The 24,479-nt window shown below is 44.4% G+C and overlaps 3 protein-coding genes across 4 annotated transcripts; 2 read left to right on the top strand and 1 right to left on the bottom strand.

Moving 5' to 3' along the window:
• Positions 1-82: 82 nt before the first annotated feature.
• Positions 83-2,704, bottom strand: LOC134093086 (septin-4-like). 2 transcript variants are annotated; one of them, XM_062546402.1, is made up of 10 exons: positions 2,553-2,704; positions 2,358-2,454; positions 2,134-2,220; positions 1,832-1,955; positions 1,466-1,600; positions 1,186-1,303; positions 947-1,048; positions 690-786; positions 232-390; positions 83-130 (listed from the first exon to the last, which is right to left on the bottom strand). In XM_062546402.1, exons 1-9 carry the CDS (start codon positions 2,556-2,558, stop codon positions 236-238), a joined length of 921 nt encoding a protein of 306 aa, XP_062402386.1. In that variant the 5' UTR covers positions 2,559-2,704; the 3' UTR covers positions 83-130; positions 232-235. The 2 variants fall into 2 exon arrangements, with proteins under 2 accessions (XP_062402386.1, XP_062402378.1); XM_062546394.1 differs by having other exon boundaries at positions 83-390.
• A 1,972-nt stretch (positions 2,705-4,676) lies between these two features.
• polg2 (polymerase (DNA directed), gamma 2, accessory subunit) lies at positions 4,677-8,498 on the top strand. The gene is made up of 8 exons (XM_062546380.1): positions 4,677-5,656; positions 5,885-6,002; positions 6,285-6,390; positions 6,571-6,756; positions 7,001-7,144; positions 7,366-7,446; positions 7,879-7,979; positions 8,102-8,498. Exons 1-8 carry the CDS (start codon positions 5,173-5,175, stop codon positions 8,265-8,267), a joined length of 1,386 nt encoding a protein of 461 aa, XP_062402364.1. The 5' UTR covers positions 4,677-5,172; the 3' UTR covers positions 8,268-8,498.
• Positions 8,499-8,812: 314 nt separating this feature from the next.
• On the top strand, positions 8,813-21,471 carry srp68 (signal recognition particle 68). Its single transcript, XM_062546366.1, has 16 exons — positions 8,813-8,939; positions 9,432-9,498; positions 9,669-9,782; positions 10,242-10,437; positions 10,792-10,874; positions 11,992-12,101; positions 12,697-12,779; positions 13,305-13,445; positions 15,848-15,946; positions 16,087-16,151; positions 17,098-17,251; positions 18,714-18,808; positions 18,921-19,050; positions 19,174-19,249; positions 19,433-19,485; positions 19,735-21,471. The coding sequence occupies exons 1-16, from the start codon at positions 8,852-8,854 to the stop codon at positions 19,960-19,962; spliced, it is 1,782 nt and encodes a 593-aa protein (XP_062402350.1). The 5' UTR covers positions 8,813-8,851; the 3' UTR covers positions 19,963-21,471.
• The last annotated feature ends 3,008 nt before the right edge of the window (positions 21,472-24,479 follow it).

Genomic DNA, 24,479 nt, shown 5'->3' with positions numbered 1-24,479 from the left:
GAGGTTAAATAATGTTATAATTCAGAAAACTCATTCAAATACAATACATTACGAGAAATGACACCTTTGGAAGGAACACTGCTTAATTGCACACTGGAATTTATTGCATTGATGTCCGACAGTTGGATTCCTAAATCAACAACAAAAAAAAGAATGAATGTGAGGCCACAGACGGCACACAAATCACCGGATGGCTATGCGGTGTTGTGTGGGGGAACGTGTGTCTCTTGCCTGCCTACTGGAACACTGCGCTGGGCGTGCGCGTCTGCATGCGACCGATGCGGTACTGCTCGTACAGGCTCTCCTGGGTCTTCTCCTTCAGGTCCTGCATGTGCGTGCGCACCAGCATAGTCCTCAAGTGGACCAGGTCGCTGTGGGCGGGGTTCTCAACTTGGACAACACAAAGAGGAAGATAATTGACTACATGGTAGTAATTCATTAAATAGAACTATTTTAAGAAGGTACAATTGTTGTTTGAGTAAACTAAATGTAATGCTATATTAAATAATAGTAATACGATATCTCAAGTAACAATAAGTGCATTCTGTGGAGAAGTAAAATAGTCTGTCATTTCTGCTACTAAAAGTCATAACCAATTCCACTATTAATATATTAATTAAATCATTAATACACAATACATCATAAAGGCTCTGAATAATCTACTGAAATGTGGAGATGAGGACGAGTACCTTCCACCACTCCCCACGGGTACCCCCGCACTCTCACAATTCTCCCCTGGGTCCTCAACACCATATTGCTCCCGACCACAGCAAAAGGGATGCTGTTCTGTCGTCACAAGACCAAACCGCAGGTTAACACATGCTCAGAGTATATGTACTAGTTTAATGTGAAAACAAGCATCAACAATTGCCGTTTATTTTATGCTACAGTGAGGTCACCTTCCTAACAAGACCAGTGGGTGCTGCTTAAGATGGTATGTATGTACCTTCATCGCATAATCCTGCCTGGTCCATTCTATGTCATCATCAGAGTCACAATCTGCAAACTGGAAGATCTTGATCTTATGAAGGTCAATCTCCATCCGTATCTGTAATAAAGCATCATATTGTTTAGCGCAATGTTGTGACATTAGTTTATAGGTGAATTTATAATTGTGGTGCAAGGTGTGTTTAAGTGATACGTGTTTGAGTTCCATTCAAATCAATACACTAAACTTTAATGTACCGTTTCTTTCTTATGCAGCAGTTCGGCTTGGGTGAGGCAGTCGGCTTTGGCTATTACAGGAACAATATTCACCTTCCCCTGCAGGTCCTTCATGAATTCCACATCTATGGGCCTCAGACTGAGAGGAGAAACATTAGGAACTGTCTATCAAGCTTAAGGTCAACAACACAATCCCTCTCTAAAGCATTACCTGTGCTTTGAAATACAATTGGCAATGATGTTGTAATCACTTGGCAACCTAACTCTATGGTCAACACAAGGGCAGACACAGTGTTCCTACCCATGGCCAAAGGGGGAGATGAAGTAGAGACAGCAGTGGACGCGGTTGTCTTTGATTTGCGTGCGATGCGTGCCCATCTCATCCACACGGTACTTCTCAAACTGCTGATCGAGGTAGTCCAGTATAGGATCATAGCTACAAAGGAATCACAGGATCATCATGCCTCAACGGAACTGTTGATGTCAAAGACGACCTTAATATCAAACCTAATTTAATAGAGACACCGGCCCCTGTTTTTAAAGCCTGTAGCAAGGAATTTGTTTTTGCCCTATGATTCTGTACAAACATGTCTACGGCATTCCTGACAGAAATGTGCATGAAGTGCTTGTCTTGTCATAGCTTTAACGCTCTTAACACCTCTAGCACCTCTTTGTGCTGTCCAAGGCATCCCCAAATCCTGGTGTGTCCACAATGGTCAGCTTCAGCCTGACTCCCTTCTCCTGAATGTCTAATGTCTTCTTGTTTATAGCAACTGTTCTTTTTAACATCTCTACAAAGGGATAAACCAAAGACAATCAAGCACTTTCATATTGTAAGTCAAAGCAAGCCTTCAATTAGACACCCTGACTCCACCTAATTATTACACTTTACTGTGCAAGGCGTGTTTGATCATGATCAATGCCCTTAGATGAATTAGACATTAGATGTAGACAGTCCAGCAGATGTACCTGAGGCTTTGGGTATGATCCTGTCACTGTAAAGATCTGTGAGAAACAGGCTGTTGATCAGGGTGGACTTCCCCAGGCCAGATTCCCCTGAGTAACCAAAGGAGAGCAAGAGAGTGAGTCAGTCTGTGTTCTCCAGTCTCTTCACCACAAAGTGCTGTACAGTAGAACTGAATGGGGCCCCACAGCCTTGTCTCGTCCATAACACACACATGCCATTTCCCTACCTGCAACCATCAGCGTGAACTCAAAGCCTTTTTTCACGTTCTTCCTGTGAATTTGGTGAGGTAAAGAGGCAAAGCCCACAAAGGACTTCCCTAGCTCCTGTGGGAAATATGAGGAGAAGGAGTTAGGCTGCCAGACATTTCAAGTTACTACAGCAAATGTGATTGGAAAACCATGTAAGGACTTCGGCTTCTGACCTCCATGGACAGATAGGGGTCATGTGCTCCCCATGGGCTCTTGGGTCTGACCGGGACTGGCGTGCTACATGCTGGCGGACTTTCACCATCTGACAAGGGCACTGTGAGAGAAGCCTCAGCCTGTGACTCAAATTCATCATCTTCAGTGTTGAGGTACTTTGTAAAAGCATGGGGATAAAAGTGTCAGTCAGTAACATCAATGTTTCAATGTTTTTACACAATAAGAAAGCTTGTTTTTGTACCGATATATAATCTTTTGTCGCTCATTCATTCATTCATTCATTATTATGTGTCTTACCTCACAGTCTGAAGATGATTTAAATGACCGTCAGTGGTGGACATAACAACAGAAAAAGATTGACATATTATTGGGTGTCGTTCCAGAGCCAACAAAACCCATCAGTGATAACAGTTATCCAAATGAATAACGTCCTCTCACGTGGTAAGGTCAGGGAAATGTTACTGCAGTCTTGAGGCCAGTAATAATGAGAGACTGGGGAAAAGCTTTTATACACAAGTCTACGTGTATACTGAATTGAGGACTGTACCAGGGGCACATGACATTGCATTCACTTTACATCTTCATCTGCTCATATTGTATACAAACATATACTGACATTCTGTAAACAGGCACTCTCACTTAAAATAAATGTGTTGGAAACAACGCAAACAGTTTTGTCCCTATCTGGACTCAGATAAAAAGAAATATATATATATAATAATGATAAAACAATTCTAACACATTGCCTACTGTGTAACAAATAACAAAAGCAATGTGTTGGAAACAACACAAACTGTGTGATGCCTAGGCCTATATGGACACAGAGATGTGTTAAAAACAATGCAAGTTGGTTTTAAAACATTTGTTTTAACTAAGACTGTGTAAATATCCCATTACTATATTTATCTTGTAGGCCTATATCACTCTTATTTTACATCTTTTCATTATTGCACACTTGCAGTCATAGGATGGAGTCAGTAAACAAAACATGTAAATATGTACATAATTGCACTTGTATTGTATGTGACAAATACAATTTAATTTGTGTAGGTACGATCTAGGGCATTTCCTCACCTTGAAGATCAAGCTCATCAGTCTGAGTGCCTAAAGAAAATGAATGAAAATCAGTGTTTCATGTAGTCTGCTGCTCCGTAGGCCTACTTCTTTATTTGACTTATTAGGCTAGGCTACTTGACATGACATGACATGACATTTACATATCTTAGTAGCCTATAATTTTGCTAAACTTGGATTTGGCTAGTCTGCAAGTCCCAATAAATCACAACAACTATACTCACAGCTGTCCATTTGTCCGTTATTGTTAGTGGGGAAAATAGCAAGCTGCTGTCAGACAAGCTTGAGTCCTCTTGCCTGCCACACAGAGAGCATCTCAGTTGTAGTAGCCTAGGCTACAAAACCAAAGCGTGAATGTGACGTCACATTCAAGAACATGATTTTTTTGTAGAATGTGTTCTTTTTACGATGCAACATCTATGCTGTCGAGAATCTGCTTTTAATCGGATGAATCATGTCCATTATTTCCTAAATGAGGTCCACAACAAAACACAAACAAATCTGAAAATGTCAGCATTAAATATTAAAAGTTTTCACAGTAAGCTATCTATACACTAATCCAGCGAAACACGGAAGTAACACAAAACCGCCATTACTGCGTGCCTGGCTGCTAAGAAATTAGCTCGTTGGTTCCATAGGCGGCTGTTGCAGAAGTTAGCTGTCATTAATACACGTCTTAATACCTTATGGTGTTAATAAATTACCTTCATTGGTAAGTTTTGGTACAGTCTGACATCATTGATCCAATGTTCCCTTTCACCTGACATTTTCATTCATTAGCAGTCCTCTCGTTAGACATTCTTTGACAGGATGCTTTCATTGAAAAGCACAGACAAGTGTCACTCGTCACACTCGCAGGCACGCAGTAATGGCGATATTCAAGATGGCAGCGCCCATAAAGTTCGCGCTGGATTAGTGTATACAGCTATCTATACAGCTCCTTTGACGGATCTACAGTAGGCTACTTTATTACAAGAGGAACTGTTAGTGATAGCTGACATGATTCACCACACCGCTTTTTGTGGTTGGACTGCCAGCGTCCCTCGTGGTAATAGGAAGTACATGTATAGAAATGTTCACATGTCTTTCTTCCACCAGAGTTGTAGTGGAGATAGCACAATAAACTAACAGTCGGCATTTAAATGTCGTGAAGTAGTTCAAATATATTCTGTAAAGTCGGAGACACCTCCATCCGGAACTCCAACTCCACCCGGAAAGTGTTTGCGAAAACATAACCGTCCGCTCCCCATCGCTCAAGACCTATGCTCAGGACTGTGGTGTTGGTCCACGTGTGGTCTGTAAATGAAGATTCTGATGTTGCAGTATATGAATTTTGCTGATAGGCCACTGGAGAACTAGTCAAGACTACAAACCAATTCCAACTACCCCAACAGCAGACGACTCGACAGCGCCGCGAAACATCACCATTTAACGTTAACTTTTGGAGAGCCACAAAGCGCTTGTGTCATTAATGTAGGAGAAGTTTGACACTGCTGTTCTATTCTACAGTAGCATCGTTTCTCTTCAGATCATATCAGTGCTCACATGAAGATGTTTACTTATTGTGTAAGGAGACGTGCATTGCAAATGTGTCTCCAAAGTAGCCATTACTGTAACCGATGTGCGTTACAGCTGAACAGAGCGCATTCTACCCAAGAGCTTGAGTCTGAGTCTGACCTGACTACCACTCTCCTGAAACTCTGTGAAGATCGCTCTTTCATAGCGCCTGGCGAGGCTCCTACTCGGGCTCTCAGACGTGGAAACGCCTGTGGTTATGGGCCTCTGGGGAAGGACCTCAAAAAGAACATTTTAGACCAGTGGTGGAACTCTATCACTAGATCAAAAGCGCAGGTGTTTGGGATTGACACATTGCAACATGTCCGCAATGACGCGGGGAGTTTGAAGCTGGTGGATGCTTCTGCTATTGGACAAATCATTAACGACAAGGACTTGACCAAAAACCAAGTAGTTGATAGGCTGCATCAGCTGCTTCAGAATAGTTCACCAGTTCGTACAAACCTGCTCCAAGGTGATTATGAGTTTATAACATGGGCCTGCAATGTCTTTTATTTATCATCCCTTCCTTCCCCGGTCCTCGCTCCCACTGATCTAGACAAAGAATGATGGGGCGGCAACAATGGGGTAGTCCATCCAGTTGTGTTTGTAGATCAGTGAGAACGAGCCTAAAGGACCGAGGATCGAGGAGGGATGTTGAGATGCACCCGTAGTGATGCTTGTGGTCTGTGTTGCCTTGAAGGTGCTCTGGAGCAGTGTCTGCCTTCCATGGAGCTGGTTAAAAGGAAGCTACCCTTTGGCCTGGCTGAAACTGGTACCTGCCACCAAGTCTTGGATCAAAACAAAGCTGCTATTGGTTGGTGAGGAGGACACAAGATTTCACATACAGATTTGTCTTCTGTCCATGTCTTTGAGTTCTTCATCTTCATTGACATAGTACCATAACCAGATATTTTTGATCAAGTTTAAGGTTATTCTCAAAATGGTTTTACACAGTATTTTAAATGTAAAAGCCTTTTAACAGTGCAATCATGTCTTCTTCGCATGCAATTGTCATCAGATCTCTGAATTGTCATCATGTCTGAATGACTAGTGGTGTTGCCACTATCGTGTAGTCTAAACTGGACGCTGTTGTTTCCCAGCTCGTCTGAGCTGACTGAAGCCTCCCTGGCATGGTTCTGTTCCCCACGCACCTCTCTGCAGTGGCTGGATCACTGGACACAGCAGCGGCTAAAGTGGTGGAGAAAGGTAAGGGCAAACTGTGGCAGAAGTTTTTGCATGCATTCACATTACAGAAATCTGTCTTTGTCTTATCTTAATTTGTGCATTTTTTTTGTACATTTTAGATTTATCTTTGTTTTCATTTTGGTTTGGACAGTTGCATTTACTCCATGACCGGTTGCTTATAGTTAATGTGCTTTGCCTCAGTTTGCCTTGAGTCCGTCCGACTTCAGCTCCAGTGGTGTTGTGGAAGCAGAGCTGCCAGACGGAGCATCCCGCGGGGTCCAAGTGATGTACAGGTTCCCTTGGGGATCGGAGCCCTTGGAAACCCTGTGGAACCTGGGCGAGTCTGAGCTGCTGAAGACGCACGGGAACGACAGAGCCAAGCTGCAGGTGTGTCCGTAACCATTAGCAACTAGATGGTAAAGACCAATAGGGGGATTTGACTTGATGTAGCCATCTTAAGACAACTGCAAACGTGATTATTTATGAGATTCTGATACGTTTTCATTTTCAACCATGACGTTTGCAACGTATCAGAATCTCAGAAATAGATCACGTTTGCAGACGACTCCCCCTAATGACTGTGAAAAAATGGGAGGGAAACATATTCAATGTCTTGTGTTTCCTCCTGCAGTGCAAAGACGGGCGGAAGTTAGTCGTGCCGCATGTCGTAGCTGTGAATGGAAACATGGACCGAGGTCTGCTAGCGTACCTCTTCAACTCTCTACAGTTGGAAAAGAAAAAAGTGAGCGGGAAGCAGAGGCTTCACCAAAGAAAGGTTTGTTAGTGGTCTTACTGTATAACTAACTGAGTTTATTAACTAAGTGTGCATGAAGCACTGTACTGGAACACATTTGTTGACTCTATTTGTTGACTCATTTTTGAATAGATCCCCATATTTCTTTCTCTACTCCGCTTACCAAAAATACGTGACTCAAAAAAGAAAACAGCTTTTGGGGTTGTATGGTTTTCTAAAGACTGCCTGGGCTTGATCAACAGGTACTGAAGCTCCATCCCACCCTGGCGCCAATAAAAGTAGCTCTAGACATGGGAAGAGGGGCTACTGTGGAACGGAGACAGGTATATTGGCCTCTTACTACACCTTGCAGATGCCTCCCCTCCCCCACACATACGGTCTTTGGTATTATTTGCCCTCAATGGTGCCTTCCAGGCAGCACTGCCTTCAAGGCACTATTCCCCTCAGTTTAGGGGTAGGATGAGGGTTGAGGGGGTTAGGGTTAGGAATAGGGTAACGGTAGTGCCTTTTAGGCTGTGCTGCCTGGAAGGTGCCGGTGGGGGCAAAAAACACCATTGAGCCCGCACATACACAGTGATGACCAGCTCCACTGCTCAGGGTCCACTGTCTGGGGAGTATTTTAGTAAGACACAAATGTTGCTATTTACTTCCTTTCACAGTTGCTATTTGCCTTTGTTGGAAATTACTATCAAAATGAAGTGATAATCTACATTTTTTAAATCAGAGTTTGTGCTCTGTTATTTTTTTTTCTGTAGGTTTGTGAGGGTTTGCTCACAGAATTCCTTGACGCAGACATCTCTGTTTGGCCAGGGTACCTTGAGACTATGCCTCAATCGTTGGAGCAGCTGCACAGCAAGTAACTAGTTTAAGCTTTTGTATCGTTGTTTATCAAATTTACTGGTTACAGCCCTGTACCATTTCACTCCATGTGACCCTTCTGGAGGCCTTCTTTTGACTGTCTTTGATGGGTGTCTGCAGGTATGATGAGATGGGTGTGCTCTTCACAGTGATGATCAGTGAGGGCACACTGGAGAATGGCCTGCTACTGGTGCGCAGCCGAGACACCACCATCACGGAGACCATGCACATCTCTGAAGTCAAGGCATACCTCCAGAAATACATCAGTGCAGCTGATAACATCTGAGTTGATGGTGAAGAAGGCAGAATATCTTGACATTAATGTTAAGTCTTAATTAATTTTAAGTCTGTTTTGGCTCCATGCAAAGTTACTCTGTTTGATTGTCATCATATTGTCATAGAAAACATATCCTACCTCAAAAGAACAGTATTGAATGGAGTGATGTAGTGTAATACATATTTGAGAAGACATATTTTGGTCCGTTCAGATTTATATTTTGCATCCAACGCAGAGTAAAAATCGATAAAAATTTTTATACAGTGTTATACTTGTACAATCTATATGTTTTTTCATAACATATATATATAGCCTACTACTGTATCTACATGCAACATGAAAATAAGATGAATATGAATAAATGGAATAAAGAAGGTAAAAAAAAAAGGTAATTCTCTGGATATTTTTTGGTCTTGAAATAGAATAACTTTTGCAACTATCCCATGTAAAACTTATGCATTTTCCCAGTGAAAAAAAGGGGGATTTGACGATTTGAACAGAGCTTGACAGGCTCTTGCGCATTTTGACTGTGACCTTAGAAGTACTTCCGGGGTTACCATCACTACATCCTCGCAATACGTGTTAGCACGAAAATGGCCGCAGACAAGCAAAGTGAGATTAAAACATCGAAGATGGATGAAAATAAGGAGAACTCTGTGGATGCAGGCCTTGGACTGGAGAGTATCCTTATTGAGTAGTGCATGACTTTAAAATACATTTCATTCTGTATGTTCCAAGTGGCAGTAATAGCTATGGTCTGTCATGTGTTGGTAGATAGCAAGCTAGCCGGTGTAGCAAAGCTTTGCTAGCTAGCTGGGAGTTTGCTTTATCTTAAGCCTACGTGTCACTAAATAGCTAGCAGCCGACAATATATTTAATATATCAGCTAAAATAATGTTGCATCACTCTTTTGTAATATGGATGTTGGCATTAAAACACTGTACGTACCCATTCATAATGACTTTGGTAATGTTCCAAACATGAAAACTTAACAGATGGATGAAAATCATGCTGGTTAAACCATGAAAGCATTGAAATATGTAGGTTATTTGGTGGTAGCGATGTGATTAAATAGTTTTGGTATCAAAGTCATATGAACAACGTTGAGATTACAGCCAACGGTTCTAAGGCTGTCACATCAACAACCCCTGTTGCCCTTAACACTAATACCAGTTCTTCAGATCATCAAGGAATCACAGCAACAACATGGGTTGAGACATGGAGATTATCAGCGATACAGGTAAGAACGTCAGCAGTAAAAATTCTACAAGTTGTGAATGAGCGGTTGATATCAACATGTTATTGGGTTGATAAACCATATGGTTGCTTTTAGGGCCATATAGAAACATGGCTTTGGTCGTCTCCAGTGATCTTTCAGCTATGAAATGCACAAGTGTCTTTATTTCACAGAGGCTACTGCTCGCGCCGCATGCGTCGCCTGCGGAAAACTCTTGGTTTCAGACTGGGCAACCGACACAAGTTCACCGGGAAGAAAGTGACTGTGGAGATGCTGTCTGACAGCAGGTAATACTGTCAATACAGTAGTTATACTGAAGACCATTTCAGTGTATACTAGATTCATATCTGCAGTGGGTTGTGCCTGCGCAACAAGAGAAAGTAGGTTTGCTCGTACAGCAACTCCTCAATAAGCCCATTTCGCAGTGTCCAAGTGTCCGACCTCACTGAATGTAATGATGCTTTAATTGGCAGGGTGAAATGTCCTCCTGTTTCTCCCTTTCCTGTGGTCTGTGCTGTTCCTCCAGAGGATGTTGGTTTACACAGTAGCGACATCTTGTAAAATGGGCTGACTATAAAGATTTATTTTTGATACACAGGCTTAAGCGCACTCTGGAAAATGAATCCTCATGTGCAGTGCTGTAATGTGCAAATGAGTGACGCCCAGTCTTAGCCCAGTTGTGTGTGGGGCTGAGTCTTGAGTGAGTGGTTGAGTGTAACCTGGCATGGGATGGTGCGTCCCCTCAGGTACCTGCTGGTGGTGCTGATGGAGGCGGAGCGGGCGTGGAGCTACGCCATGCAGCTGAAGCAGGAGGCCAACACGGAGCCGCGCAAGCGCTTCCACCTGCTGGCCCGCCTGCGCAAGGCCGCCAAGCACAGCGAGCACCTGGAGCGGCTGTGCGAGAGCCCACGCGTGGACGCCAAGACCAAGCTGGAGGCCCAGGTGAGCGGGGAGAGGGGGGGGCTCTGGTGCTCGTGTCACATATGTTGATTGGGGGCCACATGGATCTTGGGGGAGATTCCAAGTACGTGGTTTCGTAACGAACCTGGGTAAGTTAACTCGGAGTAAGTGGAAAACCTCTTAATAGAAGCTGTATGGCTTCATTCTCCTTACAAAACAATGCCATGGGGCTCTTGTTGTAGGAGGTTTACCACTTACTCTGACTTAACTTACCTAAGTTTATCACTAAACCATGTACTTGGAATACCCCCCTGGTCTTGAGAGTTTGTTGTAAGTACGTTGAGGTCTGTTGATAAGTGTTGACTCATTTTAAATGGTGGGTTTGGGTTCTTGTAGGCCTACACCGCATACCTGACAGGAATGGTCCAGTTTGAGCTGCAGGAGTGGAAATCTGCGATGGAGGCCTTCAATAAGTGCAAGTGAGTCTCGGAAGTGATGGTTGACTTGTACAGTAGTGTGTGATGTGCTGGATTGCTGTGTTAAGATAAGCGGTGGCCCGTAGGGGGGAATGTTTTTGTATTGGTTGTTTTGATTAATTTAGCGCAGCCTAGTGGAATGCACACATACTCAGACTTGCCAACCTTTACTCGTTTTGCATAGCAAGCATCCACGCATTTTCAAATCAAGGTACGCTGGTGTGATTTTTAATTTAAAACTACACAAAAACAAGCAGACATCCAACTTCTCTGGAAAGCTCCCTGGAGCACACTAATGTCCTGCAAATCTATTTCATGCGAGGGTGAGATAGTGAGAAAGTGACAAGTGAGAATGACCAGCATAGCATAGTGGCTTTCCTTTATGATATTTTTTTCCCTCAGCCAACGGTGGGTTAAATCAAAGTCTTGACAAATTCGTGTTTCCCCAGCTTTGCAAAACTTCCACTGAGCAGTGAGCACTATTGTGAATTCACCTAGGCCTCACAGTATGATGTTGGCTTGGAAAGTTTTTACTGGTTCATTTATTTCAGCTAACATTATACTTTCCATGTGTTGCTTATGGTTAAAGCTTTCATAACTACAAGGCGCTCAGGGAGCGCAGACCTTTCACCAAATGCAGACATTAAGGAGTCTGAAAGTGGACCTACAGTAGGCATAATATTTTGAGATGCTCAGTGAGGAGTGTTCTGTTTCTTTGGAGCATAGATCATTCTTCTTGATTATTAGCATGGAAATAAGTGAGAACAAATAGGTTTCCAGGTGGAGATTGCGCACCCAAATAAAATAGTATCAACATTGTAGAGCAACTGTCAAAGATTGCAGTTTGCACTTTCAGGAACACATTGGATCAAATGTAGATCTATATCCAACAATAAAGATGCGTCGCTATCCAAACTGTATCTTGCGTCTGTTTTTGGCAGACATTTGAATGAGTGAAGGGCTGACATGAGGATTTATTTTTTCCTCGGCTCGAGGAGGTGCTACTCAAACGTCAAGGTTGTCAGGTCTGCATGCTGTAGCTCCAGAGTGAGTATCTATTCCTAAAGGAGTGCAGCGTGTGTTTGTGATGAGTAACGGTGCCCGCTGTGTTCCCCTGCAGAACCATCTATGAGAAGCTGGCCAGTGCCTTCACTGACGAGCAGGCGGGGCTCTACTACCAGAGAGTGGAGGAGATCTCTCCCAACCTCCGCTACTGCGCTTACAACATCGGTGAGAACGCTGGAGCTGGTCATGCCCACACACACACCCACAACACAGACATTGTAGCATAGTGAAATGTTTTAGGCCTGGTTATTATGTAGGGAATCATGTTTGGTTGCGGGAAGCTTGTGGATCTTCAAAGAATATGTCTAAATGATGTCTTTTATAATGTATTTGTCACCATTTTGTGGCTTTAAATGAGAAACAAATAGCTAACCATTCAAATAGAACTTGAAAGTTTCCGTTGCACAGGAACACATTACTCGCTGACAATGACATTTATTTTCAATATGATATAAATCAGTCTGATAAGTGAGCAGACTAATTGTGGAATGACATAAAAGAGGTGAATCAGAAGCATTGTTATTGACAGAAGTCACTCGTTTTATATTTGTAGTGGTAATTTTTCAGAAATATCAGAACATTCCGAAAAGCCATATAAGAACGCTTATTTGAATGGCAAACAAGAAACATTGGCTCCTAGGGCAACATACAATACCAACCCTTTCCAAATCACATTTTGAAGGCAAGGTTTTTACTTTAAAACGTGAAAATGTGAAATTATTATTTAATCAAAATACCTCTCTGTCTCTCTCCACCTCAGGTGACCAGAACGCCATCAATGACCTGATGCAGATGAGACTGAGTGCAGGAGGCAGTGGGGGCATGATGGCCGAGAAGCTGGAGGTCAGAGACTCATCACACATGCCTAGACAATTACACCAGTGTTCATCCTATAGGAGTTTTATCATGGATATTTGTTTTTCTGGTTTTCTGCACCTCTATGCAGATACAACTCGTCTGGTTCTTATCGAATCATAAGCATGCGCATAATAGTGTAGTCACGTATTATATTATATGATAACTACATACAGTATGAGCACACTTTCAACCTCAGGGATTATATATGGTCTTCTTTTTAAAGTCTCCCTTAAGATAAATATGTATGTTGTGTAAGATGTTCAGTTTTTTAAGCATTCAGTATCCTGCAAAGTCCTGCAAAAACATCTAAACTAGTTCATTATACAACAACAATAAGCTACACTCATCGTTGAGTCACTGCATAATGAATTGAATTTGAATTTCCCCTTGGGGATCAATAAAGTATCTATCTATCTATCTATCTATCTATCTATCTATCTATCTAATGGAATTTGCTAGAATGCTGTTCTCATATCAGGGTTGTGTGTGTGTGTGTGTTGTGTGTGGCAGACACTGATCACCCAGACGAGGGCCAAGCAGGCCGCCACCATGAGCGAGGTGGAGTGGCGAGGCCGCACCGTGCCCGTCAAGATCGACAAGGTGCGCATCTTCCTGCTGGGGCTGGCCGACAACGAGGCAGCCATCGCTCAGGTGAGTCTTTCGGCGCCCGCCGCTCTGTAGCAGTGAAGAGATGTCCCTCATCACTTTCACGACCCCAGTATGTCGCTGGCACACGGGGGGTTTTATTTGCCTTAGAAAAGGGGGAAAAAAGTGTCATTATCCACCCAGACAAATCTGAATGAGGAAAACATTAGTCTTTTTAAAACAAAAAAATGCTCTCATGCCACATCTGCTGTGGCACAACTGGCTGGGGCACCTGCACTGCACGCCGGCGACCCGGGTTCGATTCCCGCACTATTCAGATCCCATCCCCGCTTTCTCTCCCATTCGCTTCCTGTCATTCTCCACTGTCTATATCAATAAAGGCATAAAACAGCCAAAAAAAATTACAAAAAAAATAAAATGAATGCACTCATGCTGTGGACAGGTCTGTGTTGCAGCCACACCCAGTGTGCAAAGGTGCTGGCCCTACCCCATGTTTACTCCAATCATTCTCTAAAACCATCCTCTAAATCTTCAGCTAGACTAATTAAAGAGAAGAAGACGTTTGCGTTCCTCCTCGATTGTTGTGGAGCTGTGGCGCTCTGTTGTCATGGTCTTTGCTCTAGAAAAACACATCATCGTCGTTGTGTATACACAGAGCGAGTCTCCATGGATGTGCTGAGTGTTTGTGCACAGCCCTGCTCATAACCATTCTGTCTCACACAGGTGGTAATTACAGCTAATGGACCTGCCTATCAGGCACACGCCCTTGCTGTTTTCTTTTCAGCGCAATCTTTTTTCTTCTTCTCCCCAACACTGTCTAGACAGTCCCTGCTGCAGTTGGATTAGATGCGATAATGGTGTTGTTCTACTTTACTCCACTAGGTGGAGCTATTTTACCCTATAGGACCAGACAAAAACACACACACACACACACACCACACACACGTACGCGGAGTGTGAGTCAGCGAGAGGGCACGGCCCTTGCGAGTGTGAGATGCTGCAGGGAGCGGCCCCACCCTGACACACCCTCCCCAGGCAGCTCGGGCAGACAGCTCAGGCCAGTGGCATGTGACTCCTCCGGGCTGCATTCTCCTCCGTCCCATGATGGCAGGCCTGGTGCCGCGATGTCGGCCCAGCACACACACACACACACACACACACACACACACAGTAGAAGTATCAATGTGCAATGCGATCTGCTGATCCTAGTAGCTCTGTAATACTGGTCTGGTGTTTTAAAATTCTGACCAACAGTGTTCTTTTTTTATATATTTTTTATTTTTTTTAAATGTGTGCATTTTTTACCTGCTAGTAGCTTTATTCCTTCCTCATCCTCATCCTCCCCCTCTCTCGGTCGGTCACTCTCGCTGCAAGGGAACCGGTTCCTCCGGTACATCTCAGTCATGTTAGGCGTTGCCATGATGACTTGGCTGAGACTGTGCCAAGCCCAGGCAGTTTCACTGTGCCATCACAAACAGCCCATTAACGACCACGTCTGCATTTTTTGGACTACCTTTGTTTTTGGAGCTGCATCTTTTTGATTGATACTCTTAAAGAGAAGACTGCTGGCAGCAGATATCAAAGCATCCATGTTGATTCACTCTACACACAAGTAGCAAATGGCTAGAGGGCAATGTCTTGCATATGTCTATGCACTATAGATGGAATGAGAGCTATCTTATTCTGTCTTATGACAGAGTTATCTTAAAATCAAGGCTCCTAACATGTTAATCAGTGTTGTCCTTTTTTATGACTACAAGACAGCTCATTGTTTATCTTTCAGCGTATTTGTGGCTTGTACACTTTTTACACTAACATATTGTAAGTGAAAAAATGTGTGTGTGTGTGTGTGTGTGTCTGTCAGTACTAGATGAAACAGTCTCAGTGAATTAACTGTAGCATTTCTACAGTCACAGGTATGCATATGAAACCTGCCCAGTCGCATAGCTTCCATTCACCAGCAGTCACACATCTGTCATTAGTGCGGGGTTTACTACGCCCACATATCCCTGGTGAAATCCAACTTAAGCCAGAGTGTGTAGAATGAGACTCATAATGCACATTGTCCATTCATGCCAATGGAGGCTCTCCCCTCTTACTGTGTAAACATTCCACAAGGGTTTAAAGCCCAAAGCTTGCTCTTCATTGTGTACACCTCTACCTGTACAGTTCCTGTCCGGTATCTGGGAATTGTGTATACATCCGATCTGGAATTTTAAGCATTTATGTAGGTTGTGTCTGTGTTGCTTGTTCCTAGACAATAACCTGAGGTGCATTTTCAGGAGTAACTTGAACCTCGTGCTTGAACCTCATGGCCGAGTCCTTTCTCTTAATGCCTCTGATTTTGTTGTGTAGAGTTTCTCTCATTTCCATTCAATTCTAGTGAAGATGGAAAGGACATGTTCATCTCTAATCCGCTGACGTTTCTCGTTTTTTTGGCCCGTCAGGCGGCCAATGAGGAGACCAAGGAGCGGCTCTACGAGACCCTGCTGGCGGAGTGCAGAGACACCATCCAGGCGGTGCGAGAGGAGATCAGGATGGACGTGGTGAGCACAGGGGCGCCTCTCCTCCGTGGAGGACAATCACATGCTGGGGCTCTGGATCCTTCACAGGCCTGCCATGGACCGGCCAGATGATGAGGGATCTGTTGTCTGAAAGTGACCGTGGTGTTGATGTTGTTTTACAGAAAACCAGAGAGAGGGCTTCGGACTCAGAGGGAGGCAAGGTCTCTAACCTGCAGTACCTGCACAGGTGTGTGATGCCCCTGCCTCTGTCGGTGCTTAAATATGTATCTACTGATGTGATGTGTGTCACCTCAAGACCTTGTCCTCAGGCACCTCTCTTACCTTGAGTGTCCTTTTGCCCCTGTCCACCTCTGCCACCTGTCTTACCCCTATGAGTGTCCTTTTGCCCCTGTCCACCTCTACCTCCTGACCCCTATGAGTGTTCTTTTGCCCCTGTCCACCTCTAACTCCTGTCTTACCCCTATGAGTGTTCTTTTGCCTCTGTCCACCTCTAACTCCTGTCTTACCCTAATGAGTGTTCTTTTGCCCCTGATCACCTTAGCCACCTGCCACACCCTTTTAAATGCCAATACAGTCATGTCAGGTTTCTGGCGAACAGTTGCTTAAAATTTGCGGTTGTGGTTAACTTTTGGCAGTGTTACAGCAAATTTGCAGCAATGTCATATGCAAATTAGGTTTGTCCTCAGAAGTTCTCTGGAAGTTTGCCATTATTGGCTAAGTGTGGTGGCAAATCACTGGTGAACACATTTGCCACCAGTGGCAAACTTCATTGTTGCCAGAACTTTGCTGAAGGTTTGCCTCTAGCAGGCAACATCGGCAAACTTGTGGCAATATTTACTAGTGAGCTCATTTGTTTCCCACAAATCACCCACAAGTTTGCCGCAAACATTTCATTTTTTGTAAAGGTGTCCTACTGCCCCTGCCCCCCTCAGCTACCCCTCCTAACTCTCTGGGTATTTATTTGCCCCTGCCCCCCTCAGCTACCCCTCCTAACTCTCCGGGTATTTATTTGCCCCTGTCCATCTCAGCTACCCCTCCTAACTCTCTGGGTATTTATTTGCCCTTGTCCACCTCAGCTACCCCTCCTAACTCTCTGGGTATTTATTTGCCCTTGTCCACCTCAGCTACCCCTCCTAACTCTCTGGGTATTTATTTGCCCCTGTCCACCTCAGCTACCTGACCTACATCAAGCTGTGGACGGTGGTGAAGCGTAACGAGAGCATGGCCCACACGCTGCAGGCCAAGCTCAAGGAGCCGCAGACGGACGAGAGCAAGCGGGGGCCGCGGCCCCAGGACCTCATCCGCCTCTACGACATCATCCTGCAGGTACCACGCTCACCACGCCTCGCCTCGCCTCACCTGGTGCCCTGGCCACCACCTGGGAGTGGAATTGGGCTGTTCTGTTGGTCGTACTTGAAGGAATGTTTCAAGCAAATTAGGTTGTAGGGATGGATAGCAGTTGTAGTCTCGCCAAACCTCACCTTGTCGTTAGTCATATTGAAGCAGTTTGGGTCTTGTGCCAGTATTGTTAGGAATGAAATAGGAGTCTTTCATTGAGCTTGATTTCATACACCTGTGGAAAGGGAACTGATGAACCCATGAATACCTCCAGCCGAGCAATTAGGCTGATGAGGTACACCTACCTGCTAAATGCCGCCCCCTAAAAGACAGACATGAGATTATAACAAAGTTAACAGGCTCACTGTTAATGTAGTGTTTGTTGATGTCACTGTAAATTGCTTTGGACAACCGCGTCTACTAAAATCCATAAACATAAATACAGACATAGTAGAAGTAGTAAAGAATGTTCCAGAATGATCAAAATGTTGCAGAACGTGCAAAACGTTCCTTTAAAATGATGGAGTAGTAGAGATCTTGAGTCATGAGAAGTTATCGCCGAAACATGACAAAGCAGACGATTAGCTTCTGACAGCAGCCTTGAGGCAAGAGTGCATGAGTAAGCACATGGTGTGACATTAGCTCCACGTGAACGCCTCGCCATGGTTTTTCCAGCCAGCCCTCAAACGGGGTGACGCTCACAAACGTGCTCCTCAGTCTTGGACGAGTTCTGTTCTGACCCGAGGCGGCTCACACACTCCTCATACGGTCTCAGATGGCCAGACGTAAATATGGGCCCTGAACGAAGACGATTGGTTCTCAGCAAGTTCGTCCCCGCCCAAGCTGATGAGGCATTTCAACTTCTGTTCTCATGTTCATTTGGAACTGTTTCTTTTATTTGTGTGAATAACACTTTGCATTGTTTTGTATACAACATACAACAAATGTGTGACCAACTTTGTTTTTTGATGTTTCCTGAGTATGCATTTCAGTAGAATGATATGTTGGAATGCTGGATGGCTTGGGAACAGCACATGCATGGCACTGCATGCTGCCACAAATCGTGGCGTGATTTTTACTCCACTGCTTTGGTCACTTTACCCAATTGTAGCCTCTGGACCGGTCAGTGCAGTTGTCAGATAAACTGTATCATAAAGTGGACAAGCATTGGCGTTCCCACAGCATTTTGGATCAAGTTTGGAGTTGTGACCTCTTTCTTGACTCTGATCCAATCCGCCTACTCTCAAAATTGTCATTAGTGTTCCGCTTGAGAACACAGTTCTTCATGTTCTGCCAGCAGTTTATCAGGGCATGTGTTAGTTTTTGTTTTGTTTGAGTCACAGCCACACAGGGGTGAACTGTTCCGCTGTGCTGGTGGTGAGTGCAAACAGATAAGGAGGGGGAGTTGAGGTCCGTGTGTGATGGACTGTGTCGCTCTCCCCGTCTGTAGAGTCTGGCGGAACTGGCTGGCCTTCAGGGAATGGAGGAGGACCACACCTTCCAGAAGGAGGTGGGCCTGAAGACCCTGGTCTACAAGGCCTACAGGTATGTGTGCGCGGCTGAGGTTCTAGGTCCTCCATCTTGGTCCAGGTCTCCACGGTTCCTGTCTTCATCGTCATTGGTGCCTCATGTCCCCCCTGTTGTCCTTGTGTTGCAGGTGTTTCTTCATAGCCCAGTCGTATGTGCTGGTGAAGAAGTGGAGCGAGGCCCTGGTTCTGTATGAACGAGTTCTGAAGTACGCCAGAGAGGTCCAGTCCAAGGCCAAGAGCCTGAACAACAGCCTCAAGGTAGAGCTGTCCTAACAACAACCGTGAGATCGAGGTCTCATGAAAAATGTGTACCGGTACTTTTCTGTCATACGGTGCTGATGTCTGTTGTGAGATCTCACTTTCTCTTTCGGATTCTCACAGGACCTTCCGGATGTCCAAGAGCTTATCGCTGAGGTCAATGCGGAAAAATATTCTCTCCAGGCGGCGGCCATCTTGGGTGGGTTGCATACGTCACCAGCCATTTTGTTTTTCAGTGTCCGAGTGACAGACATTACCTCATGTTTATGTGTTAAATAGCAGTCTCCACTGTGACATTCAGATCTCCCATGTGAGTGATTATGTGAGGTGTTCTGCATGACAGGACTCACAAAGTGCATCTGTGGGCTTGTTTGTATTTTAGACAAAGAAGATGTAGCGGAAACACCCACTCTGCCCCATGTGAAAGACAAAAAGGTGAGAACCAGCGGGAAGCATGTGGGATTATTTAATAACCAGCGTAAATTTATACACTAAAGCAACAAAATGCACCAAGTAAATTCTCATCCTGTGCAATGTAGAGTTTACTGCAAGTGCTTGATTTCGTCCCAGTGGGTAGATACAGTATAATTACCCCTCCCCCCTTTACTTGTGGCATTACATAATATTAGTAGGTCATTTTGTTAATTTCACTTATGATCCTCTTCATTCTCCCTCTCCCTGCAGCCCCTCTCCGACCGATTGGAAACCTTCCGCCTGGATCCCACCCTCGTCAGCAAGCAGCCCAATCTGGTGGAGTTTCCCCCCGACTTCCAGCCAATCCCCTGCAAGCCCCTCTTCTTCGACCTGGCGCTCAACCACGTGGCCTTCCCGCCCCTGGACGACAAGGTGGAGCAGAAGGGCAAGGGCGGCCTGACCGGGTACATCAAGGGCATCTTTGGCTTCGGCAGCTAAGTGTGGGGCGCAGGCCTCTCTGGTGGTCTCGCCAGCGCTGGGCTGCGTGAGTCGCCCCGAGCACCGGCTTCCTCCAGTCTCTGAGTTCCGGCAGAGTTCCGTCGGAGTTCCGCCACGTACATCTCAGATTCTAGAGACTTCCGTGCCTGGTGTTCATTTTTGCTCATGCAGCACACCCAGACACCTCCCTCACACAAACTTGCATACACACACACACACACACACATACACATATACACACAGAGATGCATATAAATGTTCCCTCTTGCTCTCTTAATTTCTTTATTCTTCTCTCTCTCTTTCTCTTCTCTGAGAGAACCCCCACCTAATTTATCTTGTTTGATTGAGTTCAATTTCTTTTTTTTAATCAAAGTCTTATGAAGCGCCTTCATGTACCTACTCTTGATGTCAGTGTACAACAAGCAACACTGATCACCAGTCATCGTCAATTGAATAAAATGGGAGTCTCCGTGCAGGATCAGTCTCAAGCATTTCATGAACACTCATTTAAGGACACAGGGTGATCTACACGATAAAGCCATGAATTTCACACAGTGCTTTTTACGGACAGTAGAAACTAGCATCGCCATCAACTGGAACAGACTCCTATGCTTGTCAAGGAGCATGTCTCTTTTCGCCATCTGTCTTTGTCTTGCACGTCTTCCTCCCTCTGTAACTCCTGCATGGAAAGCAGTTTAGTCGAGCTACTGCAAGGACCTGTTGCAGACGGCAATCACTTAGCCGATGTCACCTCTGACGATACACCAACCATAGCAATAGTGACAGTCCAGTGACTCTACATGCCACGCTGTTATCATTGTTACGGAGAGGATCAGTAGTGACAGTTCAGTGACGAGACATGCCACGCTGTTATTGTTACGGAGAGGATCAACGACTTCTGTGAATGTGAACCATCGTTCAGGAAGAATAACAGAAGAACGCAAAGGAGAACTTTCTTCCCCCTTTTTTTGGAATCGTACCATCTTTGAGCTTTTTTTTTGTCAGTGTAGGACCCTGTAGGTGTGGACTGATGCGCGTTCGACTGTTTTCGGAGAGGATTTTTTAGGTGAGCGAGTAGGATCTAGCAGATCGCGCCCCATACGATCTCTTCGCAAGAACCAAAGTGCTTTTTTTTGTTTGCTTGTAGGAGTCAGCAGGAATTGTATCAGGGAAAGTTACACGGCAGGCTCCCTGCAGCGTTTAATTTCGCCTCAAACCCATGACTGACCTTTTTGTTTTGACAGATAGTCACATTTGGGCTTGTTGTACCCCAACTAACCTTTCCTTTTTATTTGCATTTTTAACGTTTCTTTTGAAGGTGTCTTTTGCTCAGACTGTTTTGATCACCAGATAGGGAACGGATCAGGGCAGAATTGCGGAACCTTTCTTTTTTTGTTAATCCAGTGACATGTGGGTGAAAAGAGATGAAGACCAATGTATAGCAGAGATAATTGTCATTTAGGTTGCCACAGCCTGTTACGAAATTAAAGAACAGTTGTTTGCACCACACCTAACTCTTTGGTGTTTGTCTCATTGTCCTGTCTTCTGAGCTGTTCGGGGACATATTGCCCAGTGCTGAATGAATGATGTGAGGTGGTCATGAAGTAAGTCAAGTAAATAAAGAACGATATATTCAAAGATAACTGGTGGAATTCAAATCAATTGACCTGAAGGTGTCCTATCTAAGCTTTTGAGTCCTGGGGCGAAAAGAAGCGTTTCATAGCCAGCCAATGGGTGTCCTCATCAATGCAGAGCTAAAGTATGCATGTCTCTTGGGCTTTGTGGACTACCTGCCTGATGACAGTCTTGGCCACTGTTGTCCAAAACTTATTTTTGGGAAAATTTGTGCGTTGGCCTGTGTGTACATATTTGTGTGCGGAGAGGTTTTTGGGCGTGCATCTTTACCTTGCTGAATCAGACGTGCTTTGACTTTGAGGAGTGTGTGTGTGTGTGTGAGATTTAATGTTCGTCATCTGACAATGCATGGGTGTAGACTCTGGTAGCCTCCCTCCTAGAATTCCTTTGTTGATGACTATCTTGGCCACCACTGATGGCCTTGTCAACACGGAATGTCAAAAGACGTGGGGAAGTGCATCCCAGCCCACCGGAATTTTTGTTTGTATGCGTGGTGTTGTGTAGGTGTACAGTAGGTGTCAGTTTTCTAATTACGTTAGCGAATTATTGCCTGTGCCAACACTGCAGGATATTGCGACCTCTAGTCTTTCATGTCATTTAGTCAGGATGCATCAAAGTCACTGTTTCGTCTTTCATAGATTGCTTTGTCAAAATCGTGTGGTAATTCCCACCCATTCCTCCTTAGAACAAACATTAATATCAAATGTGCTCATCTAAGAGCCCGGTCCTACATAGAGCACTGCTATGACATCTGTTTGTCCTTTAGGGTGAGGGTTGTCAATGTCACATTATATTTCTATACGGTCAAAGAACATCCCACTGGCCCAGTGCACATGAGGGCCCAGTTTAGAGTCCAGGGGTGCCTCTCATTCGTCTTTTATACATCCTCCCTTCCTTCCTCCGTCCTCATTCCCAATGATCTAGATTCTAGATAAAGAAGGATGGGGCAGCAACAATGGGATAGTCTATCCAGTTATACATTAGTGGGAACGAGTCTGGAGGACCGAGGATTGAGGAGAGAGGTTGAGAATGGGCCCAAGTCTTTCACTTGCGCTCATCTTCACCACTTCTTGTCATATCTATTTTGTCCCGTGTGTATGAGATGCCCCATAAAATTACGACTGCAGATCACACTGCGCTAAAGTTATCTCGGGTCTAGGTGAATCAGGTGATTGCGATGGCATCGGCGTTGGCAACGAAGAGTGTGTGTGTGTGTGAGATGAGAGGTATGTGAAACTATCAGCACCCACACCCTCGACTGGCATCCTCTCACTCTTCGAGATCCCCGTACGTAAATAAACACATGCTTCAGACAGACAATTATCTGCTGATTATTTATCTACTGTATTCCGAGCTAATGATTTTTCTGCTTGGAATGATGTGATGAACGGGTATAGATTCACTTTAATTTGTAGTAATGTTGTAATGACTTTGTGATATTTTCACATCTTCCACTGAAGATTGTAGATTGTATAAACCATTTGTGCTAAAATACTTTAAAACTGTGATTGGGAGAGGCCATTTGAGGAGATTTTCCCTGAGTATAGAGATGATGGCAATAGCAGAGACAATTTTGTCCATTCACAGTTTGAACACTAAATATGGTTAGAGGTGACAAGGTCGACCGTACGCACAATCAGTCAGGAATGGCAGTGTGTTTCCGGATGCACCCAACCTCTGTGATGGAATCCTCCAGAAATGTGGGCGTTCTACCCCAGCCCAGCAGCCTGTACGGAGAGTGGCCCGGCTTCATTCCATTCCCGCCTGCCACCTCTCCTGCGAGTTCCAGCCCTCTGACTGTGTCTGTTTTAATGTATCAGAGATCCCAGTCATGAACTGTATTGCAACATGTTCTCTCGTTCTGAAGTAAGAGCACTTTGTTGAGGGTTGAATTACCTGTTGGGAGTCTCCCCTGCCTGGGGCAAGTGGGTTAAGTGAGTCCATGAAGGTCCAGCTCGGACGCATTCTTCTCAGCTAAATGACCAATTACACTTCCGTTTGAAGTGCTCAAATTTGACTAAGCTCTCCTCACCTCTCCGACTTTCACAGTGTTGTAAACATCAAGGTCGCCCTCCTTCACCCATGGACTTACTCAAGTGTATTCACAGCAGATGCTGACTTCACATTTAAGATGTGAGACTTCCCCCGATTGTTTCTGTCAGGCCTACTAAATTGGTCTTTTTGCTGTTCAGATGATAAACCAACTTCTCTTGCTTCTTTAGTGATGACTTTATTCACCTATGAGTTTTAGCATAGACCTTAAAGTCCTCCTAATGACCTATAAGTCATTACATGGACTGACACCTGACTATATACATTATTATTAAATACATTAAATAACCACTACCTGTTGTCCAGGTAGTTCCTTCAGATCCACCAACCTGGGCCTTTTAACTGTTCCAGGAAGTTTCAATTAGGGATGACCGATCGTTTGCTTTTAGAGAACCCAAGCTCAGCCTCCCGTACAAAATTAAATCTGCTCCATCAGTGGCAGTTTGTTAAATCTGGTCTAAGACACGTTAGTATAACGTTAGTTTTAGCGTATAGTTTAACTAGCCTATCTCTTTGGAAGTTTACACTTTTTTTTATTATTTTTGTTATTAGTATTATTACTGTTTGTTCTGCTTGTTTGTCTATAAAGCATTTTGTGCCCTGTGCTATAAAAGTGCTATATACATCATTTTATTATTATTATTATTATTATTATTATTATTATCAGTATGCATTAGTATTGGTCTCCTAGGCAACCATTGTTAGAAATGGGAGTAGAGGAAGGGATGAACACTCCTACTGGATGAACAACAGAAACAGAGGAGGGGACAGGGAAGGGAAGACTTCTGTGTCGTGTGCGTGTGTGTGTGTGTGTGTGTGTGTGTGTGTTT

This window comes from Sardina pilchardus, chromosome 1, assembly GCF_963854185.1.
Source record: "Sardina pilchardus chromosome 1, fSarPil1.1, whole genome shotgun sequence".
NCBI classification, from domain to species: domain Eukaryota; kingdom Metazoa; phylum Chordata; class Actinopteri; order Clupeiformes; family Clupeidae; genus Sardina; species Sardina pilchardus.
This window is presented reverse-complemented; position numbering and strand designations above follow the sequence as displayed.